At 35.0% G+C, this 26,465-nt stretch overlaps 1 protein-coding gene across 2 annotated transcripts; it reads right to left on the reverse strand.

Annotated features, from left to right (window-relative positions):
* Window positions 1–5: 5 nt before the first annotated feature.
* On the reverse strand, window positions 6–25,067 carry LOC145628885 (uncharacterized). 2 transcript variants are annotated; one of them, XM_081681314.1, is made up of 44 exons: window positions 24,766–25,067; window positions 21,468–21,653; window positions 20,429–20,518; window positions 18,509–18,582; window positions 18,227–18,388; window positions 17,882–17,996; window positions 17,638–17,693; window positions 17,079–17,133; window positions 16,931–16,987; window positions 16,734–16,835; window positions 16,549–16,629; window positions 16,407–16,459; window positions 15,177–15,246; window positions 14,926–14,989; window positions 14,558–14,706; window positions 14,339–14,466; window positions 14,203–14,260; window positions 13,928–14,025; window positions 13,275–13,359; window positions 13,080–13,145; window positions 12,944–13,003; window positions 12,641–12,727; window positions 12,362–12,548; window positions 10,889–10,932; window positions 10,686–10,817; window positions 10,475–10,606; window positions 10,333–10,385; window positions 10,190–10,238; window positions 9,735–9,793; window positions 8,429–8,562; window positions 8,187–8,335; window positions 6,818–6,946; window positions 6,642–6,727; window positions 6,426–6,541; window positions 6,149–6,261; window positions 5,951–6,074; window positions 5,621–5,739; window positions 3,991–4,174; window positions 3,655–3,877; window positions 1,815–2,139; window positions 1,480–1,619; window positions 1,060–1,184; window positions 686–890; window positions 6–383 (listed from the first exon to the last, which is right to left on the reverse strand). In XM_081681314.1, exons 1-44 carry the CDS (start codon window positions 24,868–24,870, stop codon window positions 290–292), a joined length of 4,923 nt encoding a protein of 1,640 aa, XP_081537440.1. In that variant the 5' UTR covers window positions 24,871–25,067; the 3' UTR covers window positions 6–289. The 2 variants fall into 2 exon arrangements, with proteins under 2 accessions (XP_081537440.1, XP_081537441.1); XM_081681315.1 differs by lacking the exons at window positions 17,882–17,996; window positions 18,227–18,388; window positions 18,509–18,582; ... (1 more) ...; window positions 21,468–21,653; window positions 24,766–25,067 and having other exon boundaries at window positions 17,079–17,167; window positions 17,638–17,657.
* Between the last annotated feature and the right edge of the window lie 1,398 nt (window positions 25,068–26,465).

Genomic DNA, 26,465 nt, shown 5'->3' on the forward strand with positions numbered 1-26,465 from the left:
TTACGTGCCACAGGAATTAAATGGACTAACATTGAATTAAGAATAAACCTAATTGATTATGACAACGGTGATTACAGAGCATGAAAAAATTAGACAAAAAATGATTTTACAGCAAACTGTACCTTTTGTTCATTCACCTATGATATAATATACAAGATTTGCTATATGAAATGCTGCAAAATGAATCACTATAATACAGTGAACTATGGAGGACCAAAAAGAAAATTCCTCGTCTACATCGGAAAACTGAAGAATGCTACTAGCCGCGTGATTGCTCCTCAATACTTTTCTAAGATTTACCAGATTGAGTTAATTTCCGTAGCCCCAAAATCTCACTGATAAATCTAAGCAGGACCTGTATCAACTCCCTCACTCTAGGTTCCCTGCCAATGGATGTACAAATAAATTTAGCAAAAATAAATAAGTCCACGCTTAATAAAAGGCAGATCTACAACAGAGCACTCCATTAGAGAACAAATGACAGAAAATCATGGCATACAGTCAGAAAACAACTAGCTAAGTTCAGGCCAGGGAAAATGTACTTGAAAGACAAGGCAAACAAAGCACAGCTTAACTACTACATATAAATCTTGAAATTTTGCAAATGCTCAAGACGGACCATGTAATAGATGGATTTTTCATCATTATTTCCTCAATATAACGTTAGAAAAATCAATCATCTCACCTAGAAGTGACGAGTTCACAAAAGGATGGATGGAGAACAAGGAGGTGAGCTCGACCATCATGATTCCCTTCTGTTGTAATACCATGTTTAAGATGCGGATGCAAAGGCAGAATAGATGCAGCGTCGGGGTGAAATGATAGGCGGGCAAGCTCTTCAAGGATAAACACAACTTCTTCAAGCCTTGCTGAAGGAAATGGTCGTTCGCCTGCAGGGAAAGTTAAGCGCTTCATGAGCACCAACTAAAAATACGAGGATCTTCAAAATGAATATGGCAATCACGCAATACGGATTCCTCCACTTGAAAACTTTCAAAGGCAGTAATCATAAGTTTTTCAAATCTGAAGTACATAAAATCATCAATTAAAGCTACAAACCTAAATCAGCCTCGTCTATGAGAAATCTGTTAAAAATGTGTTCACATCTCTCCAAGAGCACCATGATAGCAATTTTGCTGACCTCAGATCGTGTTGCGTTCCATTTATCAACCTCAGTCTCAAAACTGCAAGCAATTTAGAGAAAATTCTCACTAAAACTTAAGTTTTCTTAAATAAACAACAGTAAAGATAATAAGTTTGAGTTATGTTCGACACTTTTCAAAAAATTTACAGCATGCTAGAAGAGGTAAAAATATTTCAGAATTGTAGATTAGGGTGTTGAGGCAGCTCTGTGGACCTTTCCTATAAAAAATCACATTTCTTATCCAATGATAAAATTCACCGCCAAATTTATTGTCACCCAATGACATCGCCAAATTTTCCAAGGCCCCAATTGATAAAACAAATATCAACACATACCTCGTCAAAATGAATAGCTTTTGCAAGCAAGCCAAGGAAAATCTGAAGCAATGGGAAGGCAGAAGTTCCACAGTCTCCACAGGCAAAGAGCATGTGCGTGATGCACAGCGGTCCAGGGTGGATACTAATCTCTGCAGAATCTGGATATTTTTAGAATAAACATTTGTCAGTAAAGTACTCAGGGACTTGTAATTGACAGAATTTTATAGAAAATATGTCTGCTGGGGAAATTATTTGGACAAGTCTACTCACTACATCACCTTCAGGACAGACTAACAAAACCATTATTAGCAAGTTACTGGTAAACAATTATACAGCAGCAGAGAGAAAATTACATCTGAAGGGGCATCGATTTGAGACTTCAGAATTTCGTCACCAAGAATAGTTAAGAAGGCCATATCCAGTGATATATCAGCCTTGAGTGCAACAGTTGATAGAACATTCGAAGGAAGAGCACGTCCACAATATCCCACAAGAAATATTTCAAAAACATCAGCAACTTCCTTCCAGATGCGGTTCCTTGCAGATCGGCTATTACATGGATGATTTTCATCCTTCTGGGACAATCGAATTACATCACTCACAAGAATACGGTTAAAGCCTTCAACAGCTAGCCTCCAAACAACACCATCTGCACTGTCTCTTCTTGTTGTCATGCACCTATAGAGATTATTGAAAAAAAAAAAGGGGTTAAAACAGAAGGAAACCAATGCTCTGCTTTACTAAATGTAAAAAAGAAAAGGTAAAACAAGATAGAGCCACACAAGGCCACTAGTGCAAATTTACCATCACATTGGCATCTATGCCAGGAGGAAAGGGAAAAAAAAAAAAAAAAAAAAAAAAAAAACCAAAGGTAACAAGTTTTTGATATGATACTCTCACTGATCCAAAGTAACAAATACTATTAGTCCAAAGCAACACATACCAATCAGCTACATAATCCTAAGTAACAATAACAACCAAAAGATGTAGCCTGGTTTGGCCCCCCTGGCCACTACCCACTTCAAGAAAACAAAAGTTATTTATTAAATAATATTACCATGAGAGTAGACTTCAAAGCAATTCCCCAAAAAAAAAAAAAAAAAAAAAAAAAAAAAAAAAAAAATCTTATTCATGACTATCAATTCCTGATACTCCTCTACATTATACTAAAGAGAATAACACACAGCAGCTCTCAAAAAGTACCTCATATACAAGTAATAAAGAGATCTATTGATGAACTCCAAGGGGATATCATATCACCCTAATGCAAAAGCATGGCTAAGGAAAAATGAAGCTATTCATTGACAAATCAAGAAACATCAAGCATCAATTAACACTTAATACTTGACTGCAGCTATGCAAAAGCGTCAATAAAAAAGGGTACTCCAGTTATATTCCAAGGGGCTGTCACACAATATCTTATATCGACCTATCATCAAGCTAAGGCTCACTGCTGATTCCCAGACAATCTCACACGTGCTTGGAATTTGTGGGAAGCTTTCTCCTCTTTGATAACTGCTTGGTATTCCTCAGACCACATAGCATTGTCAGTCTCTCTAGATGACTATCTTGCTATTCTATTCATGTAAAAGCCAAAGCTGCACCCCTATTATGCTTGCAAGTTGGATTCCCATGCATGCACTAGTGCTTGCACTGTACTAAAAGATGTTCACTTCTTTCTTAACAAAACAATGCATCTTCCTTAGAAAAACCAATTCATGAACTATAGTATTTATGATTTGCAAGACAAGAAAACAGAGTTCCTTAATGCTTTTTCTTGAGATTAATATACAATATTTCCCAACAAAAAGAACCTATGCAAATGCCTAAATGATATGCAGCAGCTTATCCAATTCATGCTGATACAAGAAGTGCTTATCTTGCTTCTCAAGAAAAGGTTAGTAATTCCACAATTAGGGAGTATGAATTTGAGAATAGCCCTTACACTCTCATATTACTATAAATCCACATAAATCAACAATTATCCACTTTTCCAAGATAAGAATTCATCTGGTTAGTGTTCTTTTAGGTTTACAACCAAGTCAGGAAAATATCTCATTCAGATCCCAGTCCAAGGTAGCACACCATGCATTGAAGTCAGAAATAGAGATACGAATTCATAAATCAGCAATCATCAAAGCACTGTAGCCAGTCAAAACTTTTAATGGAATTCAAACATTTTATATCATATACCTTCCCAAAGCTTGAATGACTTCAGGATATATAATATACTTTTCGGAATCTGGAGCCCTCAAGAAGAGATCAACAAACACTGGGATAAGCTTTTCAGAAAATAAGCTGCATTGGTTTCCAGACATTGAAGCTGTAACAATTTCACATTCAACTGTATCTTTTGTCAATCTTGGAGATGTAGACGTCACACCATTAGGGCTTTCTGTCTTTCCCCAATTATCAGCTTTTGTAATAGAAGGAAGAAAAAAAAAAAAAAAAAAAAAAAGAAGTCTGTTAATCCACATTTTCTGCCATTGAAACATATTTGAAGCATCAGCTAGATTGCCACAACAGTACCTTGGGTAGAGTATGTTTCCCCAGTTTGCTTGGCATCTTCTATGCTTTTAGAGGTGGGAGGAGCTCTAGGAAGATATTTCAAAATCGACTGAAGAAAAAGGGACCACATAGAAGAAAGATGCTCCGACGGACATAGAAGTGGTAAGGTTTCTAACATAGTACGTTGCAAAGGGGGGATACATCCCTGAAATAAGTATTTATGAACATATTCTGTCAGAAGATATACTTGTAATCAAATGTGGGGAGACAATAAAAAACATGGGTACAAAAAACCTGCTTACAATTGGGCAGGACTACTTTTAAATGGGACAATTAACCAGATAAGTATAAAGCATAGCACCCCCATTCAACATTGGGGTAAAAACTGTCAATAGCAGTAAATAGGTAAAATTTATTACAACTGGAAACAAACGAAAAAAAAAAAATTCTCAAAGGAGATACGTGCTGTTCACTCCTCATCATTTTCTCATAATTCATCAGTTAATCTTTTTATACATTTCATTTATTCTGCAATGTCCAGATAGCTGGTTGAGATAAAGGTAATACAGTAAAATGTTAGGGTTTTAGATTAGAAAGTGCTAAGGTGAGTGTAGAAAAAAGAAAACAAAAATTAGGGATTCAGTGATAATCACCCCCCCTTTACTTAGATTTGGGTGGTTATGGGCTTATCAGAGCCTTTAATTTTCAGCTTCCTCTAATCAGAGCCTTCAATTTTCAGCTTCCTCTAATCAGAGCCTTCAATTTTCAGCTTCCTCCATTACCTTTAACTTCAACCAATTAACAGGATATTGGTAAATAAAGATATACATAAGCAAATACTACCTCCGCTTCCTATTATTTGATACTTTGGAGGGTTGCATGGACTCCTAGGCAAAATTTGTTTGTGAGTGTAAATGAAGAGAGAAGTATAGAGATGCATGTGACATGGAGAGAGACAGAGAGAGATGATAACTTAAAAAAGAAAGAAAACATTGGTTGCAAATAATATGAAACATCAATTTTTGGCAAATGTTGCAAATCCTATGAAACGGAGGTCAAATTGGAAGCATATATGAGGAAAAAAATAAGCAAACATCAAGAATTTACTCCAAAGAATAATGTTGCTAATCATAGTCTTTTATACCTATTTGTTATACTAACGTGGTAAAGGGATGCTAGCTTTCACCAATATGGTTAGTAACTGGCGGCCTGGCGCCATCAGATTGTATCCAAAGGTAAACTATATCAAATATATAGAGAAAAACATACCACAATGGCAGTAGATTCATATTCAAGTAAACTTGACTGACAGTAATTAAATTTAATTTTCCCTGAAATATATTATGCTTTATGCCTTCTATTGTTACCCACACTGACATACATGGAGCCAAAAGATTAAAAATTTGATACGTAGTATTTTTAATCGGTTATCTACAAATTTATGCCTTTTTAAGAGTATGACTTTCATATTTTACTTCAAGTTAATCTAGAGGGTTAATAATTACTACTTTGTCCATCACATATTTAAATACAATAACACTTTTACGGTTTTCATATCACATTTTTTATCAAAGGTTCTCAAAAAATTGGAAATTTGAACTAAAAGTGCCTGTTTAAGATAAACCAAATTTCATACTAATATGTAACTTACAGCATCGGCAGCAGCATTATCAACAGCCAATGTGGCCTTAATTGCAACATCCACAACTTCAAGAAGTTGCTTGTACATATCAATGTCGAACCCCTGCTGTGCTTGAGCAAACAATTCTCCTGAAGAAGATAGAAAAGCCACAAAAATAGAACGCAAAATAAATATTTTTCAAGTTTTGTATCAATGTCCAAAAGAAAAGGGTTTGGAAAAGAGTGTGCAGACCAAATGGATGACAAGAATGTGCATTAGTTGTCTGCATAATATTAATGCTCAAAAAAGTCAGAAGGGGGGTGGGAGATGAATGTTGGTAAAGTAGCAACCGAAAATTACCCAGCCCTTGCAATATCTCTTGCTTCACTCTATCAATAGCTTTATCACTGCGACTGGGTGATTCTAGAAGAAAATGCTCATAAACATCAAGTACTGATTTAAGGTAAGCCATGGGCAAGTTTCCCTGATTCAAAAAAATATAATTTTCAGAACGCCTCAGAATAATTTTTAAACAGATCTTCACAGACAAATCATTACCTTAACAGAGTGAGATAGAATAGTTGTTTGTAAACAGTTGATTGCAGCTAGTGCAACTTCTTTACTGCCATTTACAATACTGCTTTTAACAAAATTAATCAATGTTTGCCATCCTGCAACAAAGAAGCATATGATCATTTTCTCGTTACCTTAATGATAGTGTATAGTATGATAGTAGCAGGGTGAAATTATATATGACCATAACTGCTAGCCTATGGGTTATACATCACCAGAATAAAAAAATGTGTAGCCAAATAACAACCAGTGCAAGACTCACCAGACCAGAAATTGCTTAAAGTTCTTAGATAGGGAAAGAATGAGCGTAAAAGGCGAGCTATCCCACCAAGAACCACAACAAGTGTTTCATCCCACTGCTTCTGAGCCGTGTTACGACTGCACAAGTTACCAATTCTTTCAACATTGACAAAGAAGGTATGTTTGAAAGCAGAGTGCATCTTTTGAAAGGATCAATATAGCAGGGTTAAGCAATTACCTGTGATGAATAAGCATGTGAACTGCTTTTCCACCTTGTGTTCCTAGCTCTTTTCCATGCCATTCATCTCTGGATGAGGTAGCAGCCTACATGTGGTGAATGACAATCTATCAGGAAAGGTTTTTTGTCACTTGAAGATTCCTTTTGTACAGAGAAAAGGTATATTAACAAAATACCATGTGAGAAGCACGATCAAGTGATGGGAAAACATAATTCCAAAGGCAATCCTCCCACATGCTCATTGAAAGCTTTTGTCCATGAGTTCCAAGGGTTTGAAATAATGTACGTATTGCTGAATTTCTCACCTGTTAAGTACAAAAATAAGGAGTATGACATGCAAACAGAAAAGGTATATTCAATGAACTACAAATAAGATACTTCAGAACAAGTATGTTTGAATAAATCAGTGAGAGATTCCTGATACTTTTCATTTAAAATTAGTAATAGAACTGTTGGGAACTTCCGCAATGTACAACTTTTTGTGAACAATGCCCCTCCGGTTTTTTTTTTAAGTGTGACGGTCTGACCGACGCATAGTTTCAGGAGGTTATATTGACTTTATTTTATTACAAAATTGTAAGAAAAGGTAGTGGAATAAATAATTTATTGAAAAGTAAGGAAGGTGTGTGTGTGTGTGTGTGTGTGTGTGTGTGTGTGTGTGTGTGTGTGTGTAAAGTAGAAGTGGGGACCATATGATGATAATGAATAGTTGAAATATAATAATTAAATGTAGTATTATGCCAGAAATAATTGTAACACTTCGAAGAAATGGCCGATTAAGGCAAGTATAACACTTCCAAAAAAAAAAAAAAAAAAAAAAAAAAAGAGTTTTTATCTACCAGTTTTGTTTTTGTTTTTTTTAATAATAATAAAAAAAAAAATTCTAGGTAGCACTACCATTTCACAAAAACAACCAATGTTTTCATCCAAGGGGTAAACTAGTACTCGTTAAAATAGATATTAATGAGCACTTGGTTGGTTAAATTGTTTTGGAGGATTTGTATTAATTCTTGAAGCCTTGGCAACTTTTAAAATTTGTTATCCTGGTTTACCAATAGGGTTCGATTGATAGCCAAAATAATTGTTGAATTGCTTGTGTCCATTAGCATTAAGCAACAAGCTTACAATCAGATAGTATCCACAGTTCACATGTACTGGTTAATTTAGACAAGAGATTTTACATATGCAAAGTCACATTTGTTCTGTAACTCTATCACTCCGATTTTACAATTCACACCTCCATGATATTCATTTGGGCATCAAAGGGAACTTAAGGACACTGTTACATAAGATGTTTGCTTACTCTGGTTCTTAATAACAGTTTTCTGTATTCTTTTGCCAAATTGAGATTTGTGATAAAACAAGATTTTACCTTTGATTGATTTGTCTCTATTGTAGGAAATAAAATACTAAGGGACAAAAATTCAGAAAGTATATACACCTTTCAGATATGACAAAGGTATTAATTGAACTAAAAGCAATCCACAACTAAGAAAAACAACAGTCCCCAACATATGGAATGTTAAGATGATTAAATTTCAATACCTCAGGTCTCTCATCTGCTCCAAGTGTTTGAAGCAGTGAGAAGACAGAAATCAGCAACTTGTCATGTTCAACCACATTAAAAATAGAAGATTGAGTGTCAACTTTGTTTGAATTGAGTTCTTCTACCCGCTTCTCACTATCTTCTTTCTCTGAAATTGTAGCAAGAAGATTATTGCATGTTATAGAAGTTGTGCACTAAAATCCACAAAAGCTTGGCAATTTGAGATCGAAATCCAGCATACCACTATCTTTGCTACTCAAACGAATGTGTCCTTTAACTATGAAATCAGTTGTAGTCCACAAGAGACCTATTGCAGTCAGGCTTATGTTCAACTCAGTCTGCTGAGCACTATAGGCTCCAGTTACATCAATACATCTGTAATTTTCAATTACAGCAAAACAATCAACATTGGCTAAAATTTCCACAAAATATTAATGAGCTAACTAGAGAAAAAATATGCGAGCAAAATGGCTGCAAAACACTTCACTGTATCAGCAAGCAAATGGTCAATGTGTTATGTGCTACGAAAGACTACTTTTACATCTACCTATTACCTTCACACCACAATTGACTGTCAAATAATTATTTGGTTTTCTTTCTCTTTTTTTTTCCAACTAATCCACACTTCCTCTTGTTCAACTCCATAACCAGAGACATACTATCAACAGGCTAAATCAATATTGCATACACAAGGCTAATGGCACTATCATTTGGCATAATGATGTTTCTTATGTTGTTTTCTTTTTTTATTTCCAGGTAAGCATCATATCCATGAGGTCCATAACAGGAAAAAGCAATATTGCATACACAAGGCTAATGGCACACTCATTTGGCATAATGATTTTATTTTTTTTTTCCTTTTTTTGGTAAGCATCATAACCATGAGGTCCATAATTAGAAGAGGATGGTAGTAGTAATGTAAGTTAAACTCTGATTGCAAGAGATTGTTAACTAGCTGACAAAAATGTAATACATTTTATATTATTAAGTTTATAATCAATATTTAACTTCTAGTCACATAAGTATGTCAAAAATTTAGGACCCAGTTATTGATAAGCCTTGCCATAAAAACTAATAGTCATGACTTATCTGCTGCTTTAAAAAAAATGTAAAGAACTATATATAGCATGAATACAAGCGCAACATTTTCCAGTCTTGAACGACATCGAATAATCAATAATCTCAACCAAAAAGAACATACTTTGAAATACCATAAAGCAAGCAGCAATAGAAGTTTCAAATAAAACACCAAATATGAACTTTAGCCGCAAGAGTGAATGAACAAGCCCAAAGGTACATATACGATATTTTGTAAGGACATTGTGGAAAAGTGAATCAGGATTGTCAATACTTGAAGGCAATCCACAGGAACAGTTGAGAGCTCATTATGTTTTTACAATTTAGATCTTTAGATTTAAGACAATCAAGTCTCTCAAACACTTGAAAATTATCTTTATATGCGATTCCCAGTTTATCAATTGGATTGTTTATCTTCTTTCCTTACTCTCCACCTTCAAACATCCAGTTTATTACAAACAGAAACTTACACTTGAAGGCAATCCACAGGTATACTTGAGAGTCCATCATTCATAATAACACGAAGGCTCTGCATAGCCACAGAAGAAATTGAGTCAAAAACAGATTAAACAAAAATTACAAGCAGGATAGACCAGAGTCCTTGAAGTTTTCCCAGGAAAGACAAGATGAAATAAAGAGAAAACTTGAATATCCCAGGCATGATAAAAATTGTATTTCATCACTTGCTAAGTTGCTAGAGATTACTTCATTTGTGATTTGAAAGATAATTGATGGTCCAAGATACATCATGATAAACCTTTCACATCTTTATTATACTGTTATAATCCAGACAGCCGCAGAAAAATCAGATTGGATAATCAACAGGAACATATAATTAATGAAGAAGACAATCGCTTTCAAAGATTAATGGAAAGAAAGACAATACCAAACAAAGTATAAGGGGGAAAAAAAAAGGATTTCCAACCTGGAATCCCAACGTTATTAGATCCTTCTCAGCTCCACAGGCAACAGACCTTAAAGATGCGCAAAGAAATAATCAACAGCTTCAACATCAGAGATGGAAGATAGAGTTTTCAACAGAAAAATGATGTAAGTAAAGAGACATACCTTAACAACTCAAGTATGTCCTGCCAGCTATCATGTAGTTTTTCTCCATGTCTCTGAAAACAATGGCAGAGAAAATCAAAGAACAGCAACAAAAGCAAGAAGAACAAAGTTATGACAACATTCAAACAGCTTCTCACATTACCTCCAGAACATGAAGAAGAATCTTCAGAGATCTAGAACGAACTTCAAAACTCTGAGCAGAAAAGTACAGTACCCTCAAGGGTGATATAACAACACGTTCAAGTGATCTTGAGTCAACAGATGCATTCTTTATCTGCTTAACGAACAAAATAAAATATTATCCTCATTTCAAATCGAAACCAGTTTAATCACCAATGTCGAAAGACACTCACGTGTTGAGAATCTGGATAAGATCCTGATGCTACACGATCCTGAAACTGATCAGAACCCAGAACAGCACAAATTGACCTATCCAAGGCATCAAGGGCAATGCTCCTCAATTGTTGATTAGAGTTCTCAGCAAGCTGCAAACAAGACATATAATCAGAAATCCCTACAGAACAACAGAAGCAATGGCCCAAACCTGAATTATTACCTCGAGAAAATGGCCTACAATTGGATCCCAAAGAGGCTCCACTCCTTCAACAAAGAAATAATGTATAGAGAATTATATAACAATAGATACTATAATACAGGCACCAATGGGCACAATACACAACTATCCAGCATATAACAGACCACAGATTAACGTGAAGTAAAATAAGTGATGTTCCCATCATAATTATTAATGAAATGATACAATACTGGTTTCTATAAGCTACTACAAACTTATTTGTTGTTAGTGAGCTCAAATGTTTCAGAACTTAAAGATTTTAAGTCAATTGAAGTTTCCCGCTATAAATTCCCCAACATACACTCTATAGTTTAAAGAGCTCTTCTCCTTGAACATTCACGGTTGCAAGTACACTTGATTGTTTTTGAAAAATTTAACGCGGTAAGCGATAAATACTCTATCAAGGTTGTACTTTCAAGTTCCTACATAATGTTATTAATCTGGTAATTCTTGTTGCAGCATATCAAAAGTATGCAGCATAGACACAGCAATAGAAGCAGAAAACGTGTAATGGCACAAAGCACAAGAGCATGAGTGCACAATTTTCCACATATAATTACCCTAGGAATGCAACAAAACTTAATTAGAATGTCAATCCAGCAGAAGTTTGACATGAACATCAAGCCTGGCTAAATAAATCCACAATGATTTTAACACAGGCAAGCTCAATTGAACTTAATAAAAGTGCTGAGACTCTCAACACAGAAGACAAGCATCTGAACTACCAGAATGTGGGGGTGGTAAAATGAACCAAACCACGATGTTTTAGGCAGAGGATGGGTTTCATGAGATAGAAAGAAAGTTGATTAAAGAAAATAACAATAAGGTTAAGTATGGCACAGGTAGCCTTGGTGGCAATAATAGAAGAGAAAATCAAATCAGAAGGATATTTTTGGAGGATGACATTGGCTACAGATATTTAAAGAGAAGCCATGAATAGCTTCCTCATAAAATCTCACATTTTAGACACTTGCTCTTTTCTTTCCATCTTCCCCACTTCTACCTTATATTATGTTTACTAGACATTTTCCTTGTACATTAAGTGGGCCACCCCCACCAAAAAAAGGGAAAATGGAAAAATTCCTAATCAGAAGAATGAAAAGAAAAAGGAGAGGAAAAAAGTAAAGGTGCCTTTGCTGTTCACCCGTATTTGTATTACATGAAAATGCACCAACTGTACTGACACCGAAAAAGGCATAGTGAGAAGAATTCTCGAAAGTCAATGAAAGTAGCAGACATAATTCAGGTTTTATACCTATATTAAAAAGGATACAAGCTTGTTAGCACCATAGCATTGGTGTCATTAATCATTTATAGAGAATCATTTACTTTATGGACAAACCTCATAAAAGAAAATATGAGACATCTCAAAACCGAAAAAAAGGAGAAGGTGTTGAGCTTAGAGGAATACAGAGTACTTGAGACAATAATATACAGCAGAATAAAAACACGTACTGTGAACATTATTAACAAGGATAGATATCATCCTTTCAACGGAAAAACTTATGCTTCCAATTTTCTGACTTGATGTTGGAGGAAATCCACCAGCAATGCCAGGCAAAGATTGTTGTGACAGTTGGCAAAGTGCATAGACAAGTGACTTCACTGCAGATATATGCATCAGAGCAGAACTTTCAAATAACTACAAAATTAAAGCGGAGAAGGTTAGATTCGTTATAAGGATATGCATGTTGCTCAAGTATATAATTATGTAAACCAGATATAACCCTTCACCTGGGAATTTAAAGAAGAGAGTATGTTAAAATCGCTATAATGCCCAGATGACTCTCTGCTAAGTCTAGTAGCAGTTGTTGACACTTCCTGTTGGTTGTCATATTAAACATAATATAATTAGTAATCTTAGGAAAAGAATGCAACAAAAGGTTGCAAGCAAACTCCTACAAAGATGCTACAGCCAACTGACTACAGATCCAATAGGTTACTAGGATAGCATCACATTTACACAATACAATATGCAATATCTTCTTATCTACGAGACTACGACAATAAAGCAAAGCCATATACAGTCACCTGTACCTGAGTAGTAGCATGCGGAGAGTGAATTGTCCGGTCCAAGGCAGCTAGTGTTTCCAACACCTGCAACAATTTCCATGATTGATAGTTGAAAGGTAATCTTAGAGCTATTTATCCAAAAACAAGTATGAAAGATTACCAGAACCCAAGAGGGACCTAACACATTATGTAGCCGGTGGGCTATGTTGAAGAGAGTCCTTAATGCCTAGAAAAAAGGATAAGATTAAACAACATAAGTGATCAAAAGAACACCTCATCCAGGTAGAAGTTTATTAAGATGGATGAGAATAAGTCGAGGTTGAGATTCAACACATTGACACATGAGGACCTTTACCTGTACATTTTTGGGAGTCAAAATAATGACATCTCTCTGGTCAGCAAGAAGCTCAGTGCGTTTTGATCCGGGAGATTGTGAAGAGCTACAATATCAGTTACATGACATCATTTAAGATAGTCAGGTCACCAGACAATCCCATCCATAGTAAACAAAACAAAGACTTCTTGCTTACAACAGAAAAGGGTGAAAAGAGGCATGAGAGGGGTGATGGGATGAATAGGGGAAGTGTTGCAATAGGAAAACTTGCACTTGCTTTGATAGAAAGACGATAAGGGAAAGGAAAGGGAAGGAAAGAGGAGGAAGGTAGAGCTCCGATTTCCCTCCAAATATATTCAAGTTTGAAGGGATGGTAAAGAGGGAAGGAATTTTAACCCTCCCCTACTCCCCTTCCTTCTCCCATATCCTTGACCAACAAGGGAGCTTCTTCCCCTCCGTTTCTCTTCCCTCTCACTCTCCATTTTCTCTTATCAAAACAAAGTGTTGATGAGGATGCCAAGAGCAAAAAAAATACACTCCTTTAATCATATTTTGGAATAATTTAATCACAGTCCTCAACTCTGCTTTAGATCTCCCATATGTGATGATAGATAACTAGCTACAAAAGCCATTACACTGTAAAGAAAGCAACTTTAGTAGATAACACTTCAAACCTTTTCCTTTCAACCTCACTGGGAATATTGATGGTAAATTTGCAAAGAGATGCCAAAAAAGAGTTTAATGGCTCAACTGCACGAAGAACTCCACAAGCCTATAGAAAAAAAAGACTATGTGATCAAGTCCAAGCAGATAGTACAAAAGGCACTTCAAACACTGAACATAGCAAACTCTAGAAAATATACCCTAAACACAATAATTAGACGGAACCCTTATTTTCATTGTGGGTTGAAAACTTGAAATTCAAAACGATGTTTCCAATGTTACATACCTGAGTGAAAGCCTGATACCCCTTTAGTATTTCCAACACAATAGCCTCCCCTTGAGATCTTCCAAGTCAAGCTTAAGTTAGAGCTTAAAGTTGAAATATTTTACAAGTTACAAGATTTAGCAATAAACTATAATACCTTGCCAAAATTAGGGAGAGGGTATCAAGTATTGTCAACCACAAGGAATCAACCATTGAATAACAAAGAAATGCTGTCTTCCCAGTCAACTTTGCCGGAGGGTCAGACTCACATCTAGGGGATTCCAGCTGACATCATTTTTTAATCAAGAGTTAAAGCACTGTACTATACAATAAAAGTGGAAACAAGTCAAAGTTTACAGAAACCAAACGAAATTACCTCTCCCGTATCTACTGCTTCATCTGTCAGAGTAGCAATAGTAAAGACAACACCTAAAAGACCCTCAATTGCCAAAGTGATTGCATGAGCCTCACTAGCAACTAATACTGCAGCATTGGATGCATCATTGTCCAAGATCCACTCAATACCTAACATAACAAAAGATTAAAAACAGTCACCAATAAAGGCTGACCCTAAACAAGAATTAAGCAAGATTCAAAAAAGTTGCATATCAACAAGTTCCTGACAATTACAGAAGAGACAATAAAGACTACACAAAATTATGCGTAAACTTCACAACTCGAGAATGTTAAAAGGAAATCCAATTGCAGCCAACTCCAATTCTATCAAACTCGAAAAATAGTTACCTTTAGCTTTGCTGCTAAACATCCCAGCGACAGCTGCCAAACTCTCTTCACTTGTGTCTTGAACCTTACCCATCAACTTATGATGTCAATATTACTCAAAATCTTTAATCTTACATTCTTACTGAACTTATGAAGGTAAAAACAAGTTTAGGTCACTCCAGCATTCATGTAATAAACCAACAAAACAAAATAGTGGAGCATTGGCTGAATGTGAAATGGAACACGCTGCAAAGATATATTGCAACTCTTACCTGTAAGCTTGACACAACACGTGCAAGAGCTTTCACAATATTCTCCACGACATTCGTATTTTTTGGGTTCCTAGAAAACAGATCAGAGTTTAGGCCAGATAATGAATATCAATAATTGGTCAAGAACATTTAACAGAATTTTTGTTCAACATATTTTCCTCATTTAATTAATCAAAAACTACATCTTTAAGAGGACATCAAGAGGTGACTAAAGCAAATTTATAGAGCAAGTAGAAGAAGAGAGAATGAGCCATCACACCTATAATGTGTGCATGACACTATTCCCTGAAATAGGAATAACATCATAGGAGCATATCCTTCTTAAGACAGCTAAATGTTAGGGCAGAGGAAGCTACTTTCAGTCTTGCAATCACACTCAATGATTAAGGAGCAATGAAGGATCTACTGCTACTGTAGTATAGACTACAAGAAGCCCTCAGTAAAGTCATTCTTAAGGGAAGAGATTCAATGGAGAATTTGTTGATTTTGTTCCTAGCTCTTTAAAACAGCGACCCTCTCTCTGCTATCTTATTGTTTCTAGTACCTTTCTTCATCAATTAAACGATAACTTTTTTTTTTTTTGGCTAAGAATAAGGGATTATATGAACAGCTCAGAAAAAAGAGTACAAGCAACAGAGGACAAGCTGTTCTCCAAAACAGAAAAAGTAGCTTACTAAAGATTAATTATTATGAAATTTGTCACAAAGGGCCGTTTATGCTACCACTTTTGTGAGAAAGGACCTTTAACGGCAAAAAAAGGACCTTTTACGTGTTTTTGGTTGTGGGATGGGACCTTTTGTCGGATTCCGGGTGTTGACTTCAAAACTCCGGCATTGACCATCACGTCCATGGCACGTGATCTTTACAAAAATCCCTTTTTCTTCCTTTTTCCCACATTTCCCTCCAATTTCTTCTCCCCCCTATTAATTTCACCCTAATCTTACTCTCTCCTCAAAATCTTGGAATGCTAGTTTAATTTCTGTCCTTATATTTCCAAAAAACAATTTTTCAAATCAAATTTAAATCCTTGCTATCTTGCTCTACCTTTCGTCCTAATTGAAAGTAAGTACGAAACTAGGGTTTCGTTGTATTGTATGGCTCGATTTTTTCCATTTTTTGTAAATTCTCGAATAAATCTACATCTAGCTACCAATGCCATATTTGGTCCATGCAAACCCAATCAATGCAATTTCAACACGGTACAACTAAAGAATGGGTACTAGATCTTACATGTCAAAATTCTGGAAAAGAACTCGCATGGTCCGCACCTCAACACAAAAGCCCTGTCATGTTGCACAAGATATGATACACAGACACATCAAATCAAGATAACAAAGAATTATAGCAGAGGCAAGTAATCTTAGTGACATACCCTCAGAATTTCAAGAACAAGGATGTGGTGCCACAATGGCAGATCAAGAGTTGTGACCCTCACTAACATACTCAGGAAAACCTACCAGAAGAAGTAGAGAAAAGCACGCAATATTATATTCATTAGCACATTATAAGGCTTTATAGTTCATAAAGAATAAGCTTTTAGAAGGTGTATTCATGTACCTCAGATTCAGTGATAAGGAATGAACTATAAAGCCTTATAATGTGAGCAACTGAACGCAACAACAAGCGGCGAAAAAAGGCCTCTCCTGCTTCTCCTTCAAGCTGGCAGAACTCAAAAGATCATTGGCTTGAAAAAATTTTAGACTGCTCCCAAATTATATGGTGTATTACAAATACCATATACAATAATAAGTTACCTCAGCATTGGTACGAAGAGAGGTCATCAGAAGAGAGCATATCTTATGGCGCAAGACCTGCATCATTGAAGCAATCCTTTAAGGCTTGGAGTTCAACAGATTAAGTGATCTAAAAGCAGGTAGGTATCTGGTGGAAACAGGTGATTACCTGCTCGTATGGAACCAGTGTTCTGAAAATGGCCACATAATTTGATAGGACAAACCTGAACCACAGATAAACAGATTTGGCACCAATAACTAAAAAATTTGGTCATGCTGGTACTGCCGATCTCAAAACTCAAAAGCACCCGCTAACAAAAGGTATACAAATATTAAAGTGAAAATCTAAATCAAGATGGTAATAGTAAACTAAGGACTAAGTCAATCTCTGTGGAAAATGAACATTGCGCCTAAATTAGATAAGCTTGTCATGGTTTTTAATTGTATTATGGGTATTTAGAAAGGACAGGGACAGCAATGGTAGTAGTCAACAAGTGTATAAACAAAAACAAAAGGTGTTTCAACTTTCAAGAGACAACAGCACCTAGATGATGGTTAGGCAGGAATGAGAGAATTTTCCGATTTGAATGAATTTGGCAGCATTTGAAAGTCAACAAGGCTTGGTATCATTTAAAATTCAGAATCCAGAGCTTTGTAACATCCAAGTAATAGTTTAATACATATGAAAAGAACACAAATTAGACAGAAAGAAAAGGTGAATTCCTTACTCGAGTATATCAAGGGCAAATGATCGTTGGACGGAACTGATACGTAACCAAGTTGCCTGAAACGCAACATCAAAGGATTAAAAATAAGCAAAGGCAGATAACAACCAATAATTCGATAATGGAACAGAACACTTCAAACAAATGAGTGAAAGACATATTCATCATCACTAGACTATGCTCAAGCAGCTTCATGGTGCAAGATCCAAATAAGTTCAAGTGAAGGAAGTTTCAAATCAGCACATACAGATCCACCTGCTGCAAGAGCTGTCACGTCCTCAAGCAAGCGAAGCCCAACAGTTCCAGCTTTGGTAAGGCTTTCCCTTGTGATTGGTGCTACTCCAGATACAGTATCATACTCACTGTAAATTCCCCAGTCAGTAAATGCTAATAAAAATGGAACAATATTCACATAGAGTCAGAGTAACATGCACAATTAGTCACTGAGAAGAATATCAGCCTTTTCAAAATAAACAGAACTGGCGAGAGAATCATATGGTTGAATAAATAAAATAAATAAATAAAAATAAAAATAAAAAATAAAAAAAAGCCACATTGAGATTGGCAAAATAGACAGCAGAATCATACTTACTCTGAATGATGTATGCTGCGACTAACATCCCCAGTAACGGAACTTGATCTTGATCGATAGATTTGACCTCCAGAACTGAATTTTCCCGAAGGAAGTGACTCCGCTTGGGCCACATGATCAAAAACCAAGGCCACTGCTTGTCTAAAGGTAGCCGCTGCAGTACTGAAGATTAATAATGAGATTCATATGATGGAATATAAATTAAGGTACAAGAAAAATTAAAAATAGATACTAATAGATAGAAAGCTGGGTAAGAGCCACTATCTAGAAAATTTAACTTACTTTTGTACACTATCGGAGGAACGATTACTTTCTAAAAGTCGGAGACAAATTCCAAGAGCTTGAGCCATACTTTCCTAAGAATAACAAAAACATAAGATTATATGTCCCCTAAACTTTCTCAATAATCCAAAATTAAGAACTTCCAAAGCATAGCAAGAGACTAATAACCATCCCAAAGGTTGCAGCATATGGAAATGGGAAATAACAGGAATCTCATAATTTGCAAAAGAAACCATCTTACATAGAGAGAATAAATTTAATAAAGCTAAACAAGGTCTCCTTGAAGATGATCAAGTGATCAACTATGATGCATTTGACAAAATATTTAGTTGATTTATCATAAAAAATAAAAAAAAAATTTAAAATAAAAAACATTGAAATGCACTCTTTTGTATTAGTTGTAAAAAGTAATTAAATATGGTTACCTTATTTTTAGGCTGGTAAAATAAACTATTACTCCCTCCGTTCCTTTTTATTTATTATGTAATCCGTTTTGGGTGTTCTCTTTTATTTGTTATATTTAGTATCTTTCCTGTATAGATTTAGGACAGATTTCCCCAGATATTACTCTAACAATGTTCCTACTATTAGAATTAATCATAGCACTGACCAACTTGTACATCATTTGCACCAGCATCGAGTGCACTAGTGCACTCAAGTCTAAGGGAAGAGATGATACATATTATAGCCTTTGGGCATACTTGATTTTGTTCTTTACTTCCGTTCATATGTGTATCATTGTATCAGTATATCTATATAAGAAGTATATGGCCCTTCCCCTTTTTTATGCTCATTTTAAATTTCTCTTTCCTTATGCATTACTCCGAAAAGAAATCTATTTTCTTCACTTAGACTAGAGTTCAATTAAAGCATCAATGTAGGTGCATATGATGGACAAGTTGGTCAATGTTATGATATAAGCAAAGAAGAGACACACTCCTATTCAACTTTGAATGTCTTGGAAACACTTTTTTATCTAGACCTTCTCCTTTCACTAGCCCAACTTTAATCTTTCCCTCTCTTTTTTACTTTCTTTATGACAAATTAGATAGGCATAAAATATGACCCACAATTTCATTTCAATGTACTTTCCTTCAATATTGTCCATGTCCCTCGAATCCTCGATTAATATACTATATCCAGATGCCTATTCACACGGACAATGTCTTCAAGTTATTATTAATTTTCCCAAATCAAACTATTAGATACATACGCAAATCTAATACCTATATCCAAATTTGAACATCATAGACAATAACAAGAAAAGAAAATAAATTCTAAGCCTCCTTTGAAAGAATTTAGGCAAGAAGCCAATAACTATAAGAAAACCCTAAAGTTAGCTTTAGTTACAATCAAGAAATTTTCTTTTATGCCAAACAAAGTAACAGGACATTTGGTTTCAAAAAAAAAATTAAAAAAAAAAAAATAACAGGACATTTATTTGAAGACAGAAGAAGTACTGAGGTGATAAACATCACCATAAAATACGCATAATCATATACACTTCTCTATTAGGAAAATTAACTTGTATTTGAAAGCAAAGTCAACTAATCTCTATTCACGAATTCCGACTTGTTGCATTTGTGTGAAAAATCCCCTCCTTCCATATCTTTGAGAAGACTTTTCGGGAACTCTATCATAGACCATTTTTGAAATCCGGATATCTTATAACCAAAACCATAGTGACACGGTCAGGGCCATTAACCTGAATCTAAACTGCCATGTATCACATCACCTCTTCTTCATAATATCCAAAGAATGCAAGTATCTACTCTACTTTATCATATCCAAATCACGAAATTCGCAAGTTTGTAAGAAAAAGAAACTATCAACATTATACAGGATCAAACAACAAATGAATTTTTTTTTTTTTTTTTTTTTGAAAGGAACAACAAAGGAAAAATAATGATGAAAGATCACCTCATCTTCTGGATGCATATGGGACTGGAAAATTATTAAAATGGTCTGTAGGGTCTTCAGCTGAACTGTATCATCAGTCATTTCAGCATGCTGTAGATGATTAACAATCATTAAGTAAGAAACATTTATGTGAGCAATAATGGAAGGCAGTCATGAAAATACCAATGGGTAAGAATAGTGGCAAGCTGTTACAAGTCACAAACACAAGGCATACTCAGTATTCAACAAGAAAAATTTATGCATGCTTCATGCAGAAAAAGAAAAGGGACCCTAAGAGAAAATCATATTTTATACAGTGGCGGAACTGAAATTTTTTATCAGGGGGGGAAAACTATGTAGTTTTATCTCACACATAAAATAATACGGAGCATATTGAAATGTCAATAAAAAATGAAACAAAAAAAAGTGTTAGGGAGAAGAATCGAACTTGGGACCTAAATAACTAACTTTTTATCCAAAACCAACACAGCTATAATACAATCAACATAATCTTATGCCAACATTTAATAGATAATTAAAACCAAGGGGGAAGCCAAGGCCCAACCTAGCACCCTCCCCCCGCAGTTCCGCCCCTGATTTTATAGAAAGCTTAATTATTGTATGACAAACTTTATGAGTACTATTTGAGCTTGAAGCTGACTCAAGGATCATGCCTCCCTCCTCCTCGTGTAGTATTAAGTGTCAAATCAATCATGGACATTCAAGTTTGGATGGAGGGAAGAAATGCATCAAACACGACACCAAAAGGTTGTCAATTACGCACGTAAAAATTTGGGACAAAAATAATACGCCATCAACCTCAAAGGGATGCTTAGCATGGACGGCCACACTTTTGAGGCACCCACACATGGTAAACCTTCTTTACAGCCTCATACTAGTAATAAAAGAAATTCATACTCCGTATAACTGATCTAATGTTTCCATCTTTTGAGTAGAAATGTAGAAATCAGTACGACATCTTCCTATACCTCAATATATTATTTTCTACTTAGCAGGGGGACACTATAAAGAAATAAAATTTCAAAGAAGTATCACTTACCTCTTTCAAGGTAGAAAGTATCTCCTTTAATGCTGATGGAGCAACAGCATCATGAGATATTAACTTTTGGAGGCATGAAAGTCCAATAACACTCAACTTCACAGTTCTAACTTCACAAGCCATCAAAAAGATTCGCAAAATATCCTCATTATCAGCAATTTCACTTGGACTTGACAATGACCGAAGCTGCATTAAAAATTAGAACAAAATGTTTTATAGAGTTAAACTTGAATAAAAAAATTTATTACTTCCCCCCCCCCCCCCCAAAGGGATGGCAGGATAAGATCAAACATGGAAAGCTAAGGTATAAATGTATGGGGTTCATGTTTAAGACTTTGAAAAAGCTAAAAATCCCAGACAAGAAGATTCGATTATTTCTGAAAGATAACTGATTTGAGCTGTAAGGAACATATTTTAGCATCATTTTGTTTCCAGTGTCAGGCAGAGGCCTCACATAATAAAAATGACTAACAACAATTTTAGAGAAGTGTGCAAACAACAGAAAAAAAAAAATCACAGGACCATATACTAATATAGGCTTCACAAACATGAACTTATTATGCAAGGCAAGATGCTATTATAAAAGAATGTGCAAAGTCTGCAAACAATTAATAATCAACCAGTTTCATTTAAAAAAATATTATAATCATCAAATACATATTAATATCCAGAAAATTTACCTTGTTTTTTTAAAGAAATTTCAGTTAGCAGCGCTCAAAAATACTTGAAACAGTTGCAGATCTAAAAGAATAAAATTTTAAAAAATATAAATTAACAATATTCCCCTTCTTCAATAGGAATTCGCTTTTGAAACTATCATAAGCTGAACTGAAGATAGATGGTGTAAAAAAGAATAACAAAGCACAGAATGGAGATTGAAGTGGTAATTCTGCCAATTATAGGGCATCCACTTTTCTGAGCCTCTGAAAGAGATCATAAAGGTACAAAGGATTTGGCCCTGATTGAACAACAGTAAGCTAATAAACTTAACTATAGAGTAGACTGTACTTCGACTATGAAACCTAAATTTCACCCATAAAGAACACAAATAATGCCTCTCTATAATCCTTCTGTTTTATCATGAACCATAAAGCTGCTGCAGAGCTGCCTAATAAAGTTCTCAAGCCTTTCTCGATAATGCAAGTTTTAGGTTTTCTTTCGGTTTCTTTCGGTAAAGGGCCAAAGGTTACCAAAATTCAAAGGAGGACTTAAGCCAAAATCAAATGCCACTCAAAATATCACACTTTCACTCCCGCTCTATATTCAAGCGATTCGCATTGTATGGTTTTGAGTCTTTTGACCCACCGAATCCAGACAGGATACCGAACAACAACAAAGATTCGGAGATCCAAGCTCTAACTTCGTCAGAGCTTGACAATTGGACGTGAAATTGATGCCTAAGAGGTTTGGGAACTCAGCTATGCTGTCAGATTCAGTGCCCATTGCAGAGTATCAAGGACGTCCCTTAGCTGATCATCCTGCAGTTAACTACAGCTATTCAAAAGCCTCAATAAAGAAACTAAACTTGAGTTGGCAAACCAAAGTCTACCCTCCCACTACCGTTGGCTTCCAACTAAGTTAATAATCATCATATTGCCAACAAAGCAACCACTTTCCACACTTCAACAATTCAAGCTTCTGTAATCCTTCGTTTCAATTTTATGTCGTGAGAATAACTTTGGCTGTTTAAGGTTGAAGCCAACCAATCCCAAACAAAACTAAGAACAAGTGCAAAAGATATAGAGCAGTAAGCCAATATTTTAGACTATTACATTTTGGGAAGACATCACTTATAGTATGGATTATTTGGGATAAAATGAATAGTTGGGATCATTAGGATGTGGAGTGACTATAGTTGGGATCACTACATGTGAATTTTCCGTTCCATTCTCTCTCACTTCACCATCAAAAAAGCATAGATGACTTCATACTTATCGATCTTGCACTTCAAGATTCAAGAATAGAAAGAAATACCTCTTCAACTTATATAATCCTAGGTATGTCAATAAGAATCAGTTTGATTCAACTTATATGGCCAATTGGCCAGCTTATCTAATCGGAATGATTATGTTACCTGGTAAAACATATTTTGTCTGGAATTGTCTTATTTGTTTGTGACATTGTCTGAATAAAATATTTATTTGTCTGAAATTGTATCAACTTATTTGAATTTATTTTATTTAAAATAAGCCAAAATAAGTTTCACTAAACATGCCCAAAGAAATTAGGCTCTCTCCTACTGCCTATCAAGCTCTCTATTAACACAAAAATTAGAGAAGGCATCATATATAAAACAAGCTTAGTCTTCCCCTTATGCCTCAAATTTAAAATTGATGCAAATGACACAACAACTTCACTTTGCATAGAAGAGCGGCTCAATCGCTTTATCTCAGTCATTGTCCTTACCTAAAGCTCTCTTGAATGAAACAGTCAACCTTGATAATATCCTATGAATTATATTCAGCTACCATGTGATCTATTTGCCTTTGCCTCAATTATGACCAAACCTAGAAACTTCACTCTTTCCATTCATTCAAAGAACATAATATTTACATTGTCCCGTCTATGCTCAATTAATATTCAAACTTTCACCATCAGAAGAGCAAACCACTTAACCTTATTATATCTTCATCAATTCAACTAAGAGGCAAAGGCATTTGATCGTAAGGGATGGAAGAGGAAGATTTTTGTGGATGACTATAAGAAATAATCACTTTTGGTTCATGTAGCCGACCCCACTTATGGGATTAAGGCTTTGATTGATTGATTGAATATTTGAATTCAACTAAGAGGCAAACTTCATATTCATCCCTTCACCCATGTTATATCGCAAAACATAATCCGCAATTTAGAAAAACTTGTCAGCAACTACGAAACACTACATAATAATTCATTTATGTTATACCACTATTGAAATGTGAGAGCAACATTGCCTAGGAAGTTATAACTTACATTCATACCATTCTATGTCACAATCATCGATTCAAATTCCATAATTCATACTCAAACTAAAAACCATTCCACCTCCTCTTTCACTCAATTCCAAATAAACCCCAAATTTCATTTCATCATAAGTCTCAATATAATCCAAACTATACAACAATTCACCATAATTCATCATACACTAGACATTATAATTCCATTCAATCACAGAATAACAACATTACCCCCCCCCCCCCCCCAAAAAAAAAAAAAAAAAAAAAAAAAAAAAAAAAAATCTCATTTCATCAATTTCAAATAAGAAATTAAACTAATCAGCTCAAAATTACAAATTACAATAAGAAAATGAAATTAGAACCTTGATAATAGCGTGTTCAGCCCCATCTTTAACAGCGGGATATCGGCGGCGAGCTTCGGCGGAAAGAGCGCGTAGATCTGATTCAAGGACAGCCATGAAAGCCATCTCGATCTCACCCACGAAACTCGAAATGGGTGTGATTTTGAGGAGAGAGAAAATGGGTGGATCAAAAAGTTGGCATTGTGATTGAGAAGAGAGAAAATAAGATGAACGATTGCAGTGGCGTAGGAGAGTGATGATGATGGTGGTGGTGGTGAAACGGTGGTTTCTGGCTTAATTTTTTCTTTCTCTCTTTTTGTTGATTTTGTTACTAATCTATACTAGTCTATACTAGTCTATACTAGTCTATACTAGTCTATCTATACTAGTCTATACTAGTCTATACTAGTCTATACTAGTATTTAAAAAGCGAAACCACAATCACCTATATGACACATGTCATCATAATTCACCCATATGCGATATGCCACATAACACAATAATTAATATTTCCTCTTTATACTCCCTTTTAAAGTAAAACATAAAATAAAATGTTATTGAATGCTAAAGTCTTTATGCATTCCTAACTTGCAAATTTGAGTAAGAAATGGAGTGTTCCATTTTCACTATAAAAAAAAGGTGTACTCCTCTTTATACCCTTTTAATGTAAAAGTTAAAATAACAAATTATTTAATGTTAAAATCTTTATGTATTCCTAACTTGCAAATTATAAGTAAGAAAATTAAGCAAATTATTATAAAAAATCACCTACACATACAACACAAATAAGTAACACATTTCAAGAAAAATAAAATGAGCTTCAACCCGTTCGTTGAACGGGCCAAAATGCTAGTTTCTCTTTGATTTACAAAACTAGAATGTACGGGGTGAGCATGGGACGGGTACCCGTACCGTTTGTACTAACGGTTCGGGTACTTGATAACCAAAATCACTAAAAGTGATACCCATAATCGGAACCGATCAGTTCGGGTACCCGAATTTTGGGTACTCGAATTTTCGGATCGGTTATCGGGTACCCAATAAGATATCCAATAATGATAATTAAACTTAATTATGTAGTTATTATGATATAATTTACAATTAATTAACAACAATACCATATGATCTTGACCAAATTATTAATAATATTATTAATCATTGATATTATAAAGTAATTATAAAGTAAAGTAAATGTTTAGATTTATATTAATAGATTTAAGTAGGGAAAAAAGGCAAAAAAAAATGCTTATTGGATGAGATCGGGTAATCGTTAATTTTAAAATGATACCCATAACCATACCCGATAACAAATTATCGGAACGGGTACCTGAACCGTTATGGTTATCGGTAGGGGTGTCCATTCGGTTTTCAGTTTGGATTTAGGCCAAATCCAATCTGATCCGAATTATAATTCGGTTTTCATTTTTTTCAATCCGATCCGAATTACTCTTCCAATCCAATCCGAATTAAAATTCGGTTATTTTGGATCCGATCCGAAATCCGAATTAAATTAAGTTGATTTATAACGTCTAGAGGCATCCACAATAACACAAACCTGTTTGAGGTTTGTTCACTTGACACGTCATCATTACACAAACCTCTTCCCTTACAAACCTTTCATCAACAATAGATAAATCTATTTACAGGTTTATATAGGGGACCCACTATCAATACAACTCATTAAATTCATCCAAACCAAAAGTAAAGAAAAATAATATTTA

The sequence above is a fragment of the Chenopodium album genome, chromosome 4 (assembly GCF_948465745.1).
Source record: "Chenopodium album chromosome 4, dcCheAlbu1.1, whole genome shotgun sequence".
NCBI lineage: Eukaryota > Viridiplantae > Streptophyta > Magnoliopsida > Caryophyllales > Amaranthaceae > Chenopodium > Chenopodium album.

Coding starts and splice junctions, on each gene's coding strand:
- LOC145628885 (XM_081681314.1), bottom strand. CDS start 24,870: ATGGCTTTCATGGCTGTCCTTGAATCAGATCTACGCGCTCTTTCCGCC. Junction 13,146..13,274: donor TGACTCCCAAAAATGTACAG/GTAAAGGTCCTC, acceptor CCTTTTTTCTAG/GCATTAAGGACTCTCTTCAA. Junction 10,607..10,685: donor CTTATCCAGATTCTCAACAC/GTGAGTGTCTTT, acceptor TTCGTTAAGCAG/ATAAAGAATGCATCTGTTGA.